The 17,461-nt window shown below is 62.0% G+C and overlaps 1 protein-coding gene across 9 annotated transcripts in view; it reads right to left on the reverse strand.

Moving 5' to 3' along the window:
* Positions 1–17,461, reverse strand: part of TNS1 (tensin 1) — a 55,730-nt gene that overhangs the window by 18,725 nt on the left and 19,544 nt on the right. For 4 of the 9 annotated variants that reach the window (XM_082483231.1, XM_082483229.1, XM_082483228.1 and 1 more), the window contains exons 15-18: positions 7,481–9,178; positions 4,996–5,079; positions 1,083–1,261; positions 737–875 (exon numbers count right to left, since the gene is read on the reverse strand). In XM_082483231.1, the coding sequence (XP_082339357.1) occupies positions 737–875; positions 1,083–1,261; positions 4,996–5,079; positions 7,481–9,178 (2,100 nt within the window). The remainder of the gene's footprint in view (positions 1–736; positions 876–1,082; positions 1,262–4,995; positions 5,080–7,480; positions 9,179–17,461) is intronic. The other 5 variants (XM_082483234.1, XM_082483232.1, XM_082483236.1 and 2 more) reach the window with 3 other exon arrangements.

Genomic DNA, 17,461 nt, shown 5'->3' on the forward strand with positions numbered 1-17,461 from the left:
GTGATTTTGGGGGGGTAAAGTGGAGGGCTGCCGTCTTTTTGATGGGTTTCCCAGTCGACCAGCTGCTCCGTTGCACCGGTCCAGCCCAAGTCGTTCTGTGCTGACGTGAGGCTGCTTATCAGGGTTCATCACTCAAGCTGGTCACACAAACCCGGTCCACACAAAACCACCACGACTGCACAGTCGGGGTTAGTCAGAAGGGAGGCATGCTGTGCCAGAGCAGCAGAGACAGGCTGCATGCAAAGGGTTCGCACCCCCCAGCCTTTTCCACCTCCTGCCCTGGAAAGAGTGAGAAATGGCAGAGCAAGCGAGGATCTGCCCTAAACCCCCTCCCGGTCTTCAGTCCCTCCTGCATCCCCCCTGCTAGCCTTCTACTGCAGCCTCGCTACGCTTCTTGCCATGCCAGTAGGAAAGATGGGGAGGTGCAGGACCAGGATGGGCTGAAAGGATGCTGTCTTTTGGGCCCTGTCCCTCTCCTTATCCCACCTCGGAATCCCATCAGAGAAACACCCCAGCAAGTGGACGGTGGGCAAAAGCCAACAGAAGGGTGCTGAGAGTGGAATGCTGATGGCAGCGTGGAGTGGTGGGATGCAGAGAAGAGAGGAGGATGGAGAGGAAGCGTGATTAACATGGTGGTGGGTGTCTGGAGCCCGGAGCTGTCTGACCCTTGGCAAATTTCTGGCTTGCCGAGAGCCACCCACCGAGCCCCTCCGCCTCCCGGAGCCGCAGCACTTACGGGAGTTGGAGTAAGGGGTTTGTGGCGAGACGGGGAAGGCTGGGGTGGGGGGAGAAATCTCACCACCGCTGGAGGGTGGGCTGGTAGGGGAGGCACCCTCCATCTCTTCGAAGGCTTCCTTGTAGCTGTGGAGGTGAGGCTAGGGGAGAGCAGGAGACAGGGTTAGTCCCTGCAACGGGTGCAAACCTCCAGGACACCACCACCACCACAAAAAGCATCATTAACCCTCAACCCTCCAGGGTGCCATGGATGCTAAAAGTCCCATACCCCACTCCAAGCCTTCTCCCTCCCTGGACGTGGTTGCACCCCAACAGCCCCCCCGGCACTCCGCAGAGCCCCAGCACACCTCTTTGGGCCTCCCTCCAGGGTTGGCCGCGATGGTGCTGACCACCTCAGGCGAGAGGACTGTGGGGCTGCGGGGCGAGCTGGGCTCCGGCGAGCTCTTCTCATAGTGGCTGTCGCTGGGGGTCCGCTTGCGGGCAGGGACGGCAATCTCCTCTGGGGGCTTCTCCCGGGACTGCACCCCTGCGGGGCAAGCACAGGGTGGGAGATGGGTGAGGAGGTGCTGGCTGAGATGGGAACCAGCAGGAGATGCTCTGGGGCTGATCTGAGAGGTCTCACCGGGGCCGTGTGCTGCAGAGGGGGCTCTGCCTGGCAGAGATGGCAGCTTCAGCACTCACCTGCACCTAACCCTGGACCAGCACAGTCAGCATTGAGCTGGTGCAGATGTACCCTACAGCACTGGCCCTGGGCCAAACAAAAAAGCAAGGCAGGGTTGTGGCTAGTGGCTGGATCACTGCATTAGCCCTCCAAAGCACCTCGAGTCTTCCACTCAGGGACAGCATCCCCTGGCAGTGGGTGCATAAGCATCCTGCGAGCAGCCCAGCCAGCCCCTGCCTCACAGAACTGGGGAGGACCGGGACCTCTCAACAGCATCACAGTGGGAAAGGGCCAAATCCCCCAGCACCAGGGGCTGCCACAGGCAACCTACCTCCCACAGCTGGATGCGGCTCCAACCACAGCAGAGGAAAAAGCCTGTTTTTGTGAGTCCCCAAGGTAACGGGAGCACCGGGGTGGGAGGAAGGACCCCAGCCAGAGGGGTGGTGCAGGGAACCCCAACAAACCACTGTTGATCTCCTTCCCCCAGCATGACACTTTCCTAACAGGGGAGATTGGCATTTCCACACTGTCTCTCCCCAGATCCCCTCCTACACTCCACCACTATGAGTCACAAGTGCCCTCAGCCTGGGGAGCACCAAGGGGCTCCGACACCCTGGGAAGAAGGGAGTGAGCAAGTCACCATGGGAGAATGGGTGTCAGAATCTGGGTAGATCCCACTGGTGATCCCAGTGGGCTGGGAGAAAGCCCAGGAGCAGGGACAAAGCCAGCGCAGGGCAGGGGCGCTTGTGGGGCTGGGATGAGGGGTGCAACTTCTCCCAGCACCCAGCAGGGCTCAAACACATCCTCTGCTCCATCTCGCCTGACAAAGAGGTTAATTAGGGCTCAGGGACGATGGTGCTGGGTTCCGTGCAGGGGAACTGCACAGAGCATCACAGGCGCAGCTCAGAGCCCCGCGGGACTCATATGGCAGCGGAGTGACCCTCAGTCTCAGCCCTATTAGCAGAGGTGACAGCACCATCTCCTCCACCTTTTCCGCAAAGCTGGGGAGTGCTCATGCTCCTTTGGCCCAGCACATGGAGGGGGAAAAAAAAGAGAAAAAGGAAAAGAAAAAAAAAAAAAAAACAAAAAAAAACGAAGCCAGCATCATGTTCCAGGAAATGCACTTTTCAAACACCAACTCCTTTCCCACGGGCTGGCGGAGGAAAACCAGCCATCAGCTGCTTCCCCTCACTCCCCGGGGCTCCATGCGGGACCCACGCCTCACGCCCGCTGACCTCCTCTCTTCACCGCTCCGGCACCCACACCGGAGCTTTCCCAACCCCGGAGAAAGGGCTAGGAGCAGGGAAAGGGCTGGGAGTGCGGGAGGGAGGGAGGTGGCCTGGGTGCATTTCTAAATAATCAGTCCAGTGAATGGCAACAACAATAAAATCGCAGCTCGGGGGGAGAGGCGGCCGGGCTGCGAGGCGGGGGACGTGAGCCAACGGGGCTGGCTCCAGCCGCGGAGGCGGCCTGGAAAATTCCACTAAGAGCAGCTTTGAAACACAACTCCCCGATCCCTTCTGCAGGTGCTCACCGGCGCAGGGGACAGCCATTAAAAAAGGCCTATGGTGGGGACAGGGGGACCGAGAGGGTCTCTGCAGGTGCGGTGGCCATGGACAGCATCTTATAGGGTTACCCTACATCTTTTTCCCTGTTCCTCGCTTTAAGCAAACAAAGCCCCGAGTTGCAAGAATAGGGAAAAACAAAATGGGGGAGGAAAAATAAAATTAAAAAAACCTTATAGTTTATTTTTGCCCCTCCACTTTGTGCACTGTGGGGTGTCCTGCACACTGCAAGAGCATCACCAGGAGCATTCTTTGGCCCTCCCCAAAGTGAGCTGCAGCGACTGAGTGCTGCGAAGAGGCAGGGACCGGGCTCCTCCAGTCACATACGCCTGCCTCGCTTTGCATTTTTCCATTTGGGAAGCACAAACAGCAGCTCGCCAGAGCCCGGCTGTCAGTGCATATCACACATCTGCAGCGTGGGACCCCCTGCTCCATCCTGGGGCTGTGCGTCACCCAGATGCAGGGTGCTGGATCTGGCCCATCAGGACACCCAGGAGCTCACCGGGCTTTGGCTGCTCCACTCCTCAGACGTGGAAAGCAGCCGGGGCTGCGGGGAGGGGAGGGAGGAGAAGGGAAAAAAGGGACTCATTGTTCGGGAGCTGAGAGTGGGAAACTTCACGGGCCGCCCGGAGCAAAGCCTGGAGGAAACCCAGGCTCTGAGCACGGCTCCCTCGACCCCCCAGGTGATTTATGGGCTGGAAACTACTCTTGGAAAACAAACTCTCCTTTCGCCTGCTCACTGTGCCCCCTTGGCAGAGGTACAGCCTCCCTTAGCCATGGCCCTGCCACCAGCTCCCCCAGGACGCCCTGCCCAGCTGCAGGAGGTGGGGTTCCCCACCACAGTTGAGAGGGGGAACAGCAGCCCCCACCCCACTCCCCACCCTTAGCCCCCCATCACCTCTGGCACTGCCACCCCTTCTGCTGCCCATTTAACTCCCTAACCTGGCAGCAACCCTCTCCCAGCAAAGTCCTGCCCTTGGATTAAACACAGCTCTAGGGCTGAGGAAAGGCAGGAGCACAACAGCCGGGGGAGGAGGAAACAAGGGGGATTTAAATCCAGGTGGTTTTGCGGCTGGGGAGACGGGTTTCTGGGCCAAACCAGGAGGCAGCCTCTTTTGGAGCATGAGATACTGGAGCTACTGCCAGGCAAGAGCCGGGTGATGCCCCCACAGTGGAGAGGAGAGGGGCAAAGCAGCATCCCACGGCCCTCGGGACGTGTCACCCAGCAGTTAAAGCCACACAGGGACACACGATGCCCAGGGAAAAGAGAGACGCAGACTCGCTCCCTCCCTGCACAAACAGCAGTGCACGTTGCCCTGTACCGCTCTCTGCCAGAGCCCAGCTCGCCCCATCCCACTCAGCACAGATACATCTACTGCTCCCCTCCTCCCAGGGTACTTCATTGATGTGTATGTCTATGTTTCACCCCAAAAAAAGCACAGCGAGGGGCCCTCCCTCGCCTACCCCCCCGGCTGCAGATGGACCCACGGAGGAAACCCCTGGACTGAGGCAGGTGAGACCCTGCCAGGCCAGGGACTGGCTGAATTAAGGGTCTGTGGAGCTGCACTCCAGCCCTTGCCTCCCTGAAGGGTGAGCCACGGCCAGGGCAAAGCTCCGAGGGGCTGGAGCAAGGGTCCAGATCTGGCCCAGCAATGAAACCCCACCAGAGAGCAATGCCAGGCTTGGATGAGACGCAAAACCAAGCGTGGGCAGGGCAGACTGTGCCCAGGGCCAGGGGCTCCCCAATCGCCGGAGGAGGTTGAGGTGGGGCCCTGGGCATCACCCTGCTGAGAAAGGGGATCGAGCCTGCATGGGGAGGGTCTCCCGAGCCTCCCTCCATCCCACATCCATGCAACACACAGAGCACTCAGCATGCAAGGATAGGGGAGGAAGGAGGGATGAGAGGGCAGGAGGGAGGAGAGAGAAGAAGGGAAAATGAAGGAAGGATGAGAAGGAAGAATGGAGGGGAGGGAAGGAGAAGTATGGATGGGGAAGGTTGAAGGACAAGGAAGGAGGGAGGTGGAATGAACAAACCGGAGGAGAAGGACCGTTGATGGTTCAGAGGAGGGCGGGGGACTTTGGTGCTCTTGTTGAGTTCCCTGAGCTTGGCGTTGTACTCTGCCAGCGTACCAGGACAGGGGGTGCAAGGAGGGTGGGAGGTCACAGGGCACAGACATGGTTCCCCATGGGGAGAGGAAGGGACAGACAGGACAAATGTCACAAGATACAATAGGGAGACAGAGAGAGAAAACAAGAGAAAATATTAGTTGGGCTCCAACAGATGAGCCCAGGGTCACCTGGTGTCCGAGGGAGCTCAGACCCTGCTTGGAGCTGCTTTCCCATCACCCAAATTACCTGGCTCTAGGCACCACTTAAACCCACATGGGAAATCAATGGTGGCTGCCAACCACACATGGCCTTGTGCAATGCCACAAATGCCCCATCACCATTCCCTCAGAGGTGCCACCGTGCAGGTCCCCTCCATCATGGGATGGCCAGGGCTGGGACAAGAAGGGATGATCTCAGATGCCTCGCTGGGAGATGAGGGGGGACTTAAAGGATGGTAGGACGGGCTCCTCTCTGCAGGGAGGAGCTGGGAACACCAGTGCTGCCCCACCCCACCTCTTCCCCACCATCACCGGTGGGAAGCGGGAATGGGAGCGATCCCCTGCCAGGCACAGAGGAGGTGTGAGATGCTCTTCGTTGCCGCGCCAGGACATGGAGGCAATTTATAGCAGCAGGGAATGTAAACAAACCATCCGTGCCCCATCATCCCCATCGGCCATCCCCTCCCAGCACTGGCTTCGGGACACCTTGTTCCCGACGGAGGTCAGGCCACCCGCCCGCACTGTCCCCGCCTCGGCACAGACAGCCAGGCTTCAGTGGGGACAGGTGGCCACGGGCTGGGGACTGTCCCTGGGACACCTCTCCTCCCCAGGAAGCCCAGCAGTTGTGGGGGAATGAGAGTCACCCCAGCCCAGCCTTGAGGACCTGACCCCAGGGTTAGGGAGGATGGATTTTTTGGTAGACACCATCAAATATCCATTTCCCACCCAGAAATTCTGTTCCTCCTCTCCTCAGGGCTCTCCTCTTTTCCACCCCATTTTTTTGCCCTCCATAGTTGAGGGGATATCTGCTCCTTATCAGTCCAGACATACAACGCAGTTTGGGCATCCGTTGTGTGCCCTGGGTCCCTCTGTGGATCCAGCCTGCATCACTGAGGTCGGCTTCGGATGGATGCAAACTGCCCCCACAACACCTCTGCCACCCAGCCCTGTCCCCCTCCCCACCGCTGGCACCCCTCCTGCCCCCCCCCCGCCCTGGTGCCCCAGTGACTCAGCCCCCACGCCTGGGAGGTTGGTGCTGTTGGATTTTTCCAGCCAAGCCTTTTCTCCCCCCACCCCCCTTCTAATGCCGGGCGAGTTTCTGGACTGAGCGCAGAGCTGGAAGGGACGGAGCTGCCAAGCCCCAGCATCACGAGCTGGCCCCCAGCCTGGCCGCAGCCCCAAACCCTTCCCAAGTGTCGCTCCGCAATTCAACAACTGCAGCCGAAGCAGCGGGGAGGGAGGGCACCCACCCTGCCGCAGGGCCACGGCACCTCCTTCCCGGGGGGCTGGGACCCTCTGCGTCCCCAAAGCCCCCAAGCCAGAGCCGTGGGACGGCAAGGAGTCGGAGGACGCGGTTTCCCCTCTGCGGGACGGAGCAAACGCCTTCATCCAGCCACCGCACCGATGCTCGGCGCTGCAGCCAGCCAAGCATCACACCAAACCCCTCTGGCAGAGCTGGGAAATGCCTTCCCAAGCCCCTGACCATCGGTCAAGGCCAGGTCAAGCTTCAAACCAACCCAGGGCCAAGACGGCTGGGCCACCTGGGCAGAAAGGCTGCTTCCAGCCCGCACCCTGGTCCCCCAACTCCAGCAGCACCCTGGCTGCCCAGGGAGGAGGTCCAAGCACCAAGCCCAGCACACTGCGGGGAAAGCAGGGGCTGAAATCAAGGAGGAGCTCAGCTACGTTAAACACAAGGCAAGTGCTCTGCTGGGACCTTACACCAGAGCACGCTCCAGGCAGGGAGAGCATCATGTCCAAGGCGGGGTCCAGGCAGGACACCCTCAGCCAGAGCTGAAAACATCTTCCCAAACTCAGTCATATTCTCCCCGAAAGGGAGAAATCCCCCCAGGACCCAGCGAGTGGCCCTGCCACAGGGGACAGACAAGCCCCATACCCCAAAGTGGGATGGGGGGGCCTGATCCCCTTGGCCACCCCTTCTCCCCTCCTCTGTGAGATGCTGCTGCAGACGGCGAGCTGCAAGGGGGGGTCTTGGCAAAGGAGAGGGGCACAGGCTGCCCCTCTGCCCGGCATGCCCCACGGCGAGTGGCTCGGTCCCAAGCCCAGATCCAGCACGGACAAGGAGTTGCCACATCTCCCATCCCCAGCTCCACCATGCATGCCACCCCCGCGGGCTCCGGCTTCTTGGGACATGCAGTCCCCCCCCGTCCCCCCAAGGAATCAAAGCATCCTACCTGCCACCCTGTGGGCCACCAGGCCCTCCAGATTCAAGGGCTCTTCTGCCGACCTCGACAGGTCTTCGTAGCTCTCCGGTCCCTTGGGTGGCATCTGGGTTTGTGGTGGGACGGTGGGGGAAGGTGGGGAGGACACAAGGAGCTGCTGAGACCCCACGGGGCTGTAGGAGGTGCTGAGCGGGAGGATGCCCATCGGTGCTCCGGCCGGGGCATGGCTGTAGCTCCTCGGCTCCGGCACCGGTGCCGGCTGGTAGCTGTAGGGTGAATAGGTTTCCCGGTACTCATGCACCCCATAGTCTGGCTCCCCAGGAGAATAGACTTTCCCACCAGCCTCGGAGACCACGGGGCTCACAGAGGTGCCGAAAGACCTTGGCTGGGCTACTTGCGGAGCCGGTCGGGCGTAGAGACCGGAGATGGGCTGGGCCGAGAGGGAGGAGAGCAGGGGTCCCGCCGGCTTGTCCTGGCGGGAGGCGGTGGGCACGCTCTGCGATTTGTGGACGGCGGGCGCCAGGTCCAGCATGAGGACGTCCAGCGCTTCGATGGACTGCTCGATCTCCCGGCGGGAGGGCGCCCGGGGAAATTCAGGCATGCTGTGGCTGTGTGGGGGCACCGGCTGCAGCGGGCTGGGCTGGGGGCTGCAGCTGGAGACGCTGGGGCTGTGGCTCTCCACGCCACCCTCCTGCAGCCGGGAGGGTGGCCGGCTCCCTCCTTGCTGCTGCCAGGAATTCAAGCCCCTCTGCACGGCCTCCCGGCTGCTGGTGCTGCGAGCCGGGGCCTGGGGCAGCACTGGGGTCGTGTCGTACTTGGCCGTGTCCACTGCCGGGAAGGACCGGGAGCGATAGGCGCCAGGGGGGTCGTAGCCATACAGGTAGGGCTGGGAGCCAGGCAGTGGCTGGGGCTGCAGCCAGCCCGGGGCATGGGAGCCCGGCGGGCGCTGGGGGTAGCCAGCCAGGTGGTCCTGAGCAGATGCCGAGGGCCGCAAGGGAGGCAGCGGGTCGCGGAGGTGGTGGCCCATCAGGGTGTTCTGGTTGTTGTAGGGGTAGCCGCCATTGGAGAGTGGCTCGCCATCATACAGCCCCTCCTTCAGCAGCTTCTCGGCCCCGTTGCAGCTCGAGGGGCCATTGGGCAGGGAGGAGAGGCTGCCCACCCGGGGCGCCTCCTGGTAGCCGGCCTCGCTGGCGGTGGTGGTGCCATCCAAGGAGGAAAGCGTGCCCAGGCTGCCCACGCTGTGCCCGTCTTGGTTGGGCAGTTCGTCATCCAAGATATCCGTCTCCCGCTCGGCCACCAGCGCCGCGGCATTCCCGTTGACGTGCACCTGAGCCGGCACCACGTGGCGGCCCGGCATGGCAGGCAGGCGCGCCGGCACGGGGCCGGGAGCGTGGTTGTGCATGGGCGGCGCGCTCTCTAAGCCAAAGCCGACGAGGAGACGATCCAGCTCCCGCTTCTCCTCGGGGCTCAGCACCGCCTGGCCACCGGGTGCCCCAGGCACCCCCGGCTCATCGGTCCGGTCGGTCTTGGTGGAGGCGGTGGAGTTGCCCGAGTCGCTGCTCACCGAGAGTGTGTGCTCGACGTGGTTGGGCGCTGCCGAGAGCGGGAGGCGGGCGGCGTTGACTGCGCCGGTGCTGCCGTGGAGGGAGTCTTTCTTCTTCACTTTAGCGTAGAGGCTCCCGTCCAGGGGCCCTTGTGTGTGCCCAACCTCTGCAAGGGGAGAAACGAACACGAGACCCCAGATCAATTCCTGGCGCTCTGCACGGAGCTAATGGGTCCCATTAGCCGGTGGTTTCGATCTCTTCCGTGCCGCCGGAATGCTTAACGACCAGCATCGCCGTCTCCTCGGCACCCTCCGCGATCCCACGGGCGCCACCATGCAGAGACACCGGAGCCAGACCCCCCCCAGCCCCGTGCCCCCGCGGCCCCCCATCTCTGCATGCCGTCCTGCCCTGCCCGGCAAGCACCGCCTGCTCCGCTGGGATCCACCAAAATCCCCCCCGCCCTGGCTCCAGGCATCATTCCTGGCAATTCCCCTCCATGGCTGGTGAGGGACGGGGTTGCCCACACAGTCGGCCATCGTTTCACTGCCGCCCCACTGCTCCGCAGGGCTCAGCCAGCCCCAAAGGGCCACAGGGCACCGTGGAGGCGAACAGAGAGGGTGGGGGAGATGCACCACGGGCCGTAGGAGGACGGGCAGAGGCAGTCAGGATCTGGCCTCATAGCTCAGCATGTCTCCAGCTGGATAGATGTACTCAGCCCACGGGTGAAGGACAGATGAACCACAGACCCACCTTCCCCCGCCCTGCTCGTTCTCTGCCCAGATGATGCACAGATCCAGCCAGCCGCCCATCCTTGACATTTTCTTCCCTGGCTACAGACAGGCTCCCACCCTTTCTCTCCTTCCCCTTCCCTCTCTCAGCCCGGGTGGATCTGCCCCAGACCTTTACTCGCAGCCGGACACTGCCCCAAAGTTCCCGCACAGGCAGCGCCTCTGCCCAACCCCAAACACACAGCATCTCCTCCCCGGAGAGGCACCGAGCACCCCGACCCCACAATTTGGGGCCGGTGCGAGCAGCCGGCTCCACTCCACAGCCATGAAAGGCTCAGGGCAGCCGGGGTACAGCAGCATCACCACCGGCAACCCTTCATCCCAGATCCCAGCCCCCTCCTAGCTCCTACCACCCCCAACACCACAGCCAGCTGCACCCTTTAAACCTTTCCAAACAGGGCAGACAGATTTGGGGGGCACGGGGGGACCCCAGCCACCGAGATGGCAATGGGGATGGTCCCCAAGCTGTGTGTCCCCCGACAGAGCGAACGCGGCACTGGCCAGGCTACAGACTCCTGTTTTTCCAGCTCCCTGCCGAGGTTTCCTGGAAGGGCCTGCGAGCAGCGTTAAACACTTTCTTTTGGAGGAAAAAATGACTCTTCTCTGGCGGGGGGCCAGGCGGCTGACTCAGGGACGGAAGACGGCCCTAACGCGATAGTGTGAAATCAGAGCGCTCCTATCTGCGAGCAAAACACTTCCGAAAGCCAACCCTGAGCTGGGGATGGCTTAACCAGTCCCATGCCACGGTGCCTGTGCCCCAGCACCTCCTGTGCCACTGATCCCCCTCGCCGTAAAGTGGAGGGGGGCAATAACAGCCAGCATGTGTCCTACCAAGTCAGGGCCCCCTCCTCGCTGCTCCACTCCCAAATCCCTGCCAGCAGCATCCCAAGGAGGCAGCCGAGCCCCAAAGCTCCCCCTTGGCTTGAAGATGCCCCAGGGCCATGCAGCAAGGTCCTCTCCAGGCACTCAGCGCAAGTTAAGGATGAGGATGGAGTCCACAATTTCTCCCGGAGACTCGGAGCTCCTTCATCCAGATGGTGTAGCCAGGAACCGGCAGCATTTGACTCCACAACACCTCCCATACTGTGGAAAAGGGGGAGAGAGGGAGGGAATCCCTTCCCATGGACAAAGGAAAAAGCAGCGTGTCCAGGGGCAATGTCAAGGCGGAGAGGTTGAGACACTGCCTGGAGCCGGGCCGTCGCCCAGCCCTCCTGTCTGATGGCAGCGATGGGTGCTGGCCAGTCCCGGGAAACAGGGCAAGAGCCAGGGTGGGGGCTGGGATAAATAGGGCAGGGGAATAGAAAGGAAAAGGGAATAAATAAATATAAATGAAAGCACGTGGCACCAAGGGAGAAAATAGCTGGGAAAGGCTTTAATTAGAATTTGGGCTGAGCACCGCCCCACGGCTGGGAGAAACATCTCGAAAGCGGGGTCAGGATGGGGCACAACACAGTTCATGGCAGAGCCAGAAAGCTCCGACTGTCCCATCCCACCTTCCCGGGACCCTTCAGCCAGGCAGGGACATGAAGGGTTTGGTGGCCCCCACCCCAAGAGCAGTACCAGGGTAGCAAGCAAGGAAGAGGCCATGACACCTCCACCATGGGCCAGGCCCTCATCCCATGGGCTGCTCTGCCCCACACCTGACTGCCCACCCTGTCCTTGTCCCTAAGCGTTCCCTGGGCTCGGACGCCAAGATCCAAATTCTGCTATTCCCCGCCACTCCCAGGACCCCTCCTGGGCCATAGTATCATTTATAAGGCTGCCCATCACTTGTCACCTGAGAAGTTGAATAAAATCCCCCAAAAAAGAGCAAGGGAAGGCGGGGACAGGCTGCCTGAGCCGAAGCAGCTGTCCCCAGAGCAGCAGGCTCCCAGGTCGCCGTTTGCAAAATGTTTGCAGCTCCCAGCAAGGTCAGATTTCGTCCCTGAAGGTCATAGCAGCTCCAGCCTGGCAAGCTGTGCCATCCCAGCGTGGGTTGGGTTCGGTTTAACCCCGGACGCAGCTCTGCTCCGGCTCTATGTGCTCCGGCTGTATATCCAGGCGGCTGGGGGAAGCGCTGAGCCCAGCCTGGTCCTACCCGTGCTGCCAGGCTCGCTGTCCCGGCAGGGCAACACTCTGTCCTCTCCCTCCCCAGCACCCTGCAGGTCAACCCAGGAAAATAAATTGGTCCAGGGGACGCGTGACAAGGGGATGGAGGGTCAGTTCACATCCCCAGATCCCAGCCCCATGCCTCATGCCCAGTGAGGTGGCACCATACAGCATCATGCACTGGCACAAATCCTGGCCGGGACTCTCCACCAGCGTAGAGGATAAGGCTGGGGTACCACCTTGTCTCCCCTGGTCCTGCCCCCTGAAGCAGCCCACCCGCTGCCTCCGCTCCCCACCAGCCAGAGCCCTGGTCCTGGGGCATCTCCAGAGCATCAGCCAGCAAGGAAGATCCTGGGGTCCCGGACCCCTTCATAAGATGAAGGATACAGGCTGAGTCCCACGGGGAAGAACTCAGCACTCCCCCCCCAGCTCTGGTTTCATCCTGTGCTCAGATATGATAGTAAGAAGTAACCACAGCCCCTGAGCCGTGGGTCACCGTGGCCATGAATTTCCCACCCACTCCCAGAACTTTCCCCCATCCCGTCCAGCTCAAAGAAAAGCAAAGTCAGGACTTACCAAAGGGGACGGGGAAGAAAAGATCCCAGGCGAAGAGAAGGAGTGGGCAGTAAAATCCCTTTCCTTCGCTCCTTCCAGCACCAGAGCCTTCCAGGGGGACCTGGTGCGGTGGCAGCTCGAGCGGTGTCTGCAGCCGGCTCCGTGTGTCCGTCCAGGACAGGAGCCGACAGCCCGGGGCTGGCTTTGGTTGGCGTTTGTCCCTTTGGCTTTGCTTTCCCTCTCGCAGAAGGAGCTATTCCCTCCCCAGCGCCATATCCCGCGGGGCCAGCGAGAGGGGCACCCTGACAGCAGCGGGATGCCGGAGGCACTCAGATGGATACGGGGTACCCCCAGGACACGGGGTGCCGGAGAGGAGGATGGAGGAGAGGAAGGCGGCGGAGGCAGGAGATGGGTTGGAGGCGAGGAGGTGCGGTTGTGCTGCCCTCCACCCCGGACCACACAGGGACCGAGCGGGAGGGGAAGGGGAGAGGCGTCGGGGAAGGCGGCTGGGGGCCGCCCAAGCCTGAGCCCCAGCCCCGGTTAACCCCAGCGAGGTGCGGGGAGGGCGGGAGCCAGGGAGGGAGGACAGCAGGACAGACAGCTCCTCGCTATGAATATTAACTACTTCCTCCACAGGCAGGGCTTCCCAGCGTTAACTGTTTCCTAGGCACGACGGACAGACAGCTGGACAGCCTGCCTGCCTCCCCGCACCAGGTGCTGAGCACCGCCCCACTGGATGACACCCCCCCTCCCCAAGTTTGAGACTCCCCAGCCCTGCCCAGCTCCTGTGTACACACAGGTCACACATGTCCCCAAAAAGCAGTGACACATTCGGGGTGAGGATGTCCTTTCAGGCCACACGTGATGCTGTAACCCAGCCGGGACTGCAAGCCCAAACGTCTTGCTGGAGACTTGAGTTTCTCCATCTTAAATAAGTACGCAGCCAACGAGGAGTAGGAACCCACTGCAGCTAAGTCACCGACCACACTCTCCACCAAACCCAACCCGTTCTTACAACCCCCTTTCTCTGCCCCACCAGCACCACAGCACAACGTGGACACGCCGGCACTGGTTTCAGGGTGGCATGTGCTGCCCTGTCCCGTGGCAAGAGGCGCAGCGTGATCCCGTCCATCCCAGAGCACCCTGTGACCGTGCTGCTCCATCCCAGGCAAAATCCGTTCTGGGATGGTGCTGACAATTCACTGGTCCAGGTGACAGCGAGCCCACCCTGTGTCCAGGCCCCTGCTTGAACCCGTGCTCAAGCCCCCACACCTCCACTGATCCAACATACTCAGCAAAATGCAGGGCTCCCCCTGCTCTGATCCCCAAAATCTGTGTTTCCCACACCCCCACAGATGATGGCAGGGGATGAGAGCAGCTTTTCCAGCCAGCCCCCTGACTCACAGCCCTGTTTGCTCCCAAATAGTGGCACACACCTACTCAGCATCCTCCCAAAACCTCCGAGGTTTGCTTGCTTCTCTGACTTTTTATTTTTCGCTCTGGTTTAGCAACTGCGGGAAGCCCACGGGAGGGCAGGTCGAGGGCTCCCCCCTCCAGCTTGGTTGTGTGGGGACAGCCCAGACCCCCACACACACGCACCAGCAGGTTTTGAATTCAAGGACGGTTTAAAGGGGGAAGAGAAAGGAAGCTTCACCAGCCCAGCCCTCTCCCCCTGCATCCCAGCCCTGCCCAGTTCCTCATCCCAGAGGGACTGAACCCTATCACCCTGCCATATGACAGCCCCAAATACCAGGTCAGAGGACAGACTGTGCCCTGGAAGCAGCCACACTCCAGCCGAAATGTCTAGCCAAGCCCATGGATGCTCCAGCATTTCTCCCACGGGGAATCACCAGAAGCAAGGGGGAGACGCTCCCCATGGATCTCTATCCAGCCCAGCCGGGTCCCCTCCAAGAACACCCACCCCACCGAGCCCTTACCTTGCAGTGGCCGGAGCAGAGAGTGGCGGAGAGGGGTGGGATGGGGAGAGGGAAGCAGATTCCTTGGGCTTTAAGTCAGCTGGCGAAGACGAGCGGAGAGCCAGCGGCTCCCCTCCCCGCCGAGTCCGGCCAGGGGACGGATCCAGCCGCGGGGGGAGAGAAGCAGCCCCGCCGGCAGCTCCGGCGATGGCTTTAACAGCTCTGGCCTGGCCCATTTGGCGCTCTGCCTCCACACAGCCCGGCTCACCCTCCTCTGCCTGCCCCGGGCTGGACAGCCTCAGCCCCAGATACGTGGGGCAGGATTCGGCCCCGCTAAGGGGAGACATTCCCTACAAGATGCTCACCCTCCTGGGGGACGCTGAATGCTGGGGGACAAATGGCTGACAGCGACCCCATCCAAGTGGCACGCTGCCCCATGGAAAGGTGCAGGACCAGCATCCAGATCGATTTGGAGGGGCTCTGGGACATCCCCCCCCGACTTTTGCCAGGCAAGGAGTCAGGCTGTGCCATGACCTCTCATCCCTGGAGGGGTGGGATGCTCATCCCACTCCCCACCCCGGCCAGCCCTGCCCTGTGCACGGGGCTGAGCTGCAGGGGAGCCCCGCGCCAGAACCATGACTCAGGTGGGGATTTAGCAAGTCTCCCGCAGATGTTGGATTTGGCCAGGCCCCATCCATCCCCCTTCCAGCCCCAACAAAAAGTGGGGGCGGGCAGGGCCGGCCTGCGGTGGGGACAGGGATGGTACAGAAGTGGGAGGCAGGGAGGGGGACTGGACACTGGGTGCAGCAGGACCAGCCAGAGCGGGTCCGAGGGACGGCCAGTACAGGGAGCTGCTGGTTCAGGGGGCACATGCAGCCCTTTTGGGTTATCTTGCACCACACCAGGATGGCAGACCCCTGTGTCCCCCCACCATGGTCACACACACAGACCCTGGGGAAGACCCTTCCACCGGCTCTGTGCCAGCCCCAGCACCCTGTTCTCCATCAGCGGTGATTTTCTCAGCAAAACCAAACCAGGCCATAGATGTTTCCCATCCAGCTTTGCCCACCTGCCTTCTGCAATACCCCAAAAATTTCTCTGCAGTGAGCCTCCAACCAGCTGCAAACTCAGCAGTGCTGCATTCAGCCACAGGTCTCCTCCTGCCTTCCTGGAGCCAGCCTGGTCCTCAAGGAGAGGCACCACAGTGCTGGCAAAACATCCTTCATCCACCCAGCATAGGAGACATCTGAACCACCAAAACAGCCAAAGGAAAAAGCACCCCATGACCATCCTTCAGCCTCCGAACACTCTCTCAGCCAACTGATGGCTATGGAGACCACAGCAGGAACCTGACATGCAGCCAGCACCAACCCCAAAGCCCCTTCAAGGAGGAGGAAGGATGGCAGGCGAAGCCATGAGCCGCTTGGGGACACCACTCGCCTCCCCTGTGCCGTGCAAGGATGGATGACAGGCAGCAGGATGGGTCCACAGGGGTACCCCGCTCTCAATAAGGACCACGGAGCAGCCCAATTCCGGCGGGCAGCAGGGACCCTGCCCGGGTAAGGCAAGAGGGTGAGCCCAACGACGGGACCAGCCTGTGCTGTGGGGGTGGTTTGCGGAGCAGCCCCCAGCTGCTGGACCCAGCAAGATGTGGGGGTTCAGATCCCCCTCTCATGCCCCCTGTCCTGGGCAAGCTTGGTCAGCTGTCAACCCAGCTGCGACTCAGTTTCCCCTTCCCCAAGCCCCCAGGGATAAGCACAGCAGAGGCAAGGGTAACACCAGGACAGGCACCATCCCCAGCCATCCACCTGCCCCCTCCAGCTTTGGGGTCTCACAGGGTCACCCCCACCTTACCAGGGACCCCTCCCGCAGCCCATATGGGTGCCCCATGCTGAGCCAAAGCTGCTGGAGAAAGGGTATCTACCTCCACCAAGAGCAGCTGCGGCCAGCAGAGACGCGGCGCGAGGGGGACCCACCGTTTGGCAGGCAATCCCGATTCCGTCAGCCCAGGCTGCGGCACCAGTCTGCGGGGAGTCTTCGCCAAGCAGCGGGGACGGATAGTGGCAGCAACAAGGAGCGGCAGCTGATCCCACCCCGGCACGGATCCCTGTGCCAGTCTCACCCTCCTCCGCCCCCGGCCGCCGCTCGCTCGCGCCTGGTGGTGCCAAAAATGTGGCGTGCAATTCCCTGACCAAATAAGGTGAGAACAACCATAAACAGGGACCCCCCCTGGCACAGCCGGGCACCAGGGTCCTCATCCTGGCCTGGGACATGTTGGAGAAGAGGAAAAGTGCCGACAGAGGGGGGGGAATACGGGAGCACCCCGAGCCCACGCTGGCTCTTCCCCACCGCTGCTCAAGGTGCCCCATGGGGTAGCCAGGGGGAGATCCCCTATAGATGGGCTGTCTCACAGCTGCCTGCGCTGGCACGGGCCAGAGAGCAGTCTCCTGCCTACAGCTTCACCCTCCAGTAGTCCCGGATCATCCCCAAACCTGGGAAGTGTTTGCAAATCCAAGGTGCCCTTGCTCCCCATCACCACTCTCCCTGCGGAGAGGACGGCCTGACCAGCACACGGAGGGACCTCCACAGCCCCAACACCCGCTGAGACCCCCATGAGGGATCGGAGAGGAGCCCTAGGGTACCTCTGCAGCCCTGCGAGGGGCTGGGAGCACTGTGGGGCTCTGCCCCAGGGGCCAGAGGGAAACACCCATGCACCGAGGCACTCGGGTCTCTGCAGGCAGGAGGGGGCTGTCAGCCAGTCCCACCAGCTCAGAGCAGGGGCAGAGCCATGGTCTGAGCCCACGGTGGGGACAAGCACTCCCTCCCCCCAGGGACGGACCGACAGCTGCATAGCTGAGCCTGCGTGTCACGAGTTGCCTGTTTACTGCCCCGTGCCAAGGCAGGTGACCATGCCAGCTCCGCACAGCCACCCCGGCTCTGGCCCCACATCCCCACTGTGGGCACGGACCCCCACGCTCACCCTGGGCACCCAGAGTCCCCACCCTCCCCAGCGAGCCCGGCTGCCCACAGCTCCCACTCGGAGCAGCCAGTGACCTTCAGGGACATCAGGAACCGCAGCTGTCCCCACTCCAGGGACGCCTG

Source organism: Vanellus vanellus (assembly GCF_965231255.1).
Source record: "Vanellus vanellus genome assembly, chromosome: 5".
Taxonomy (NCBI): Eukaryota; Metazoa; Chordata; class Aves; order Charadriiformes; family Charadriidae; genus Vanellus; species Vanellus vanellus.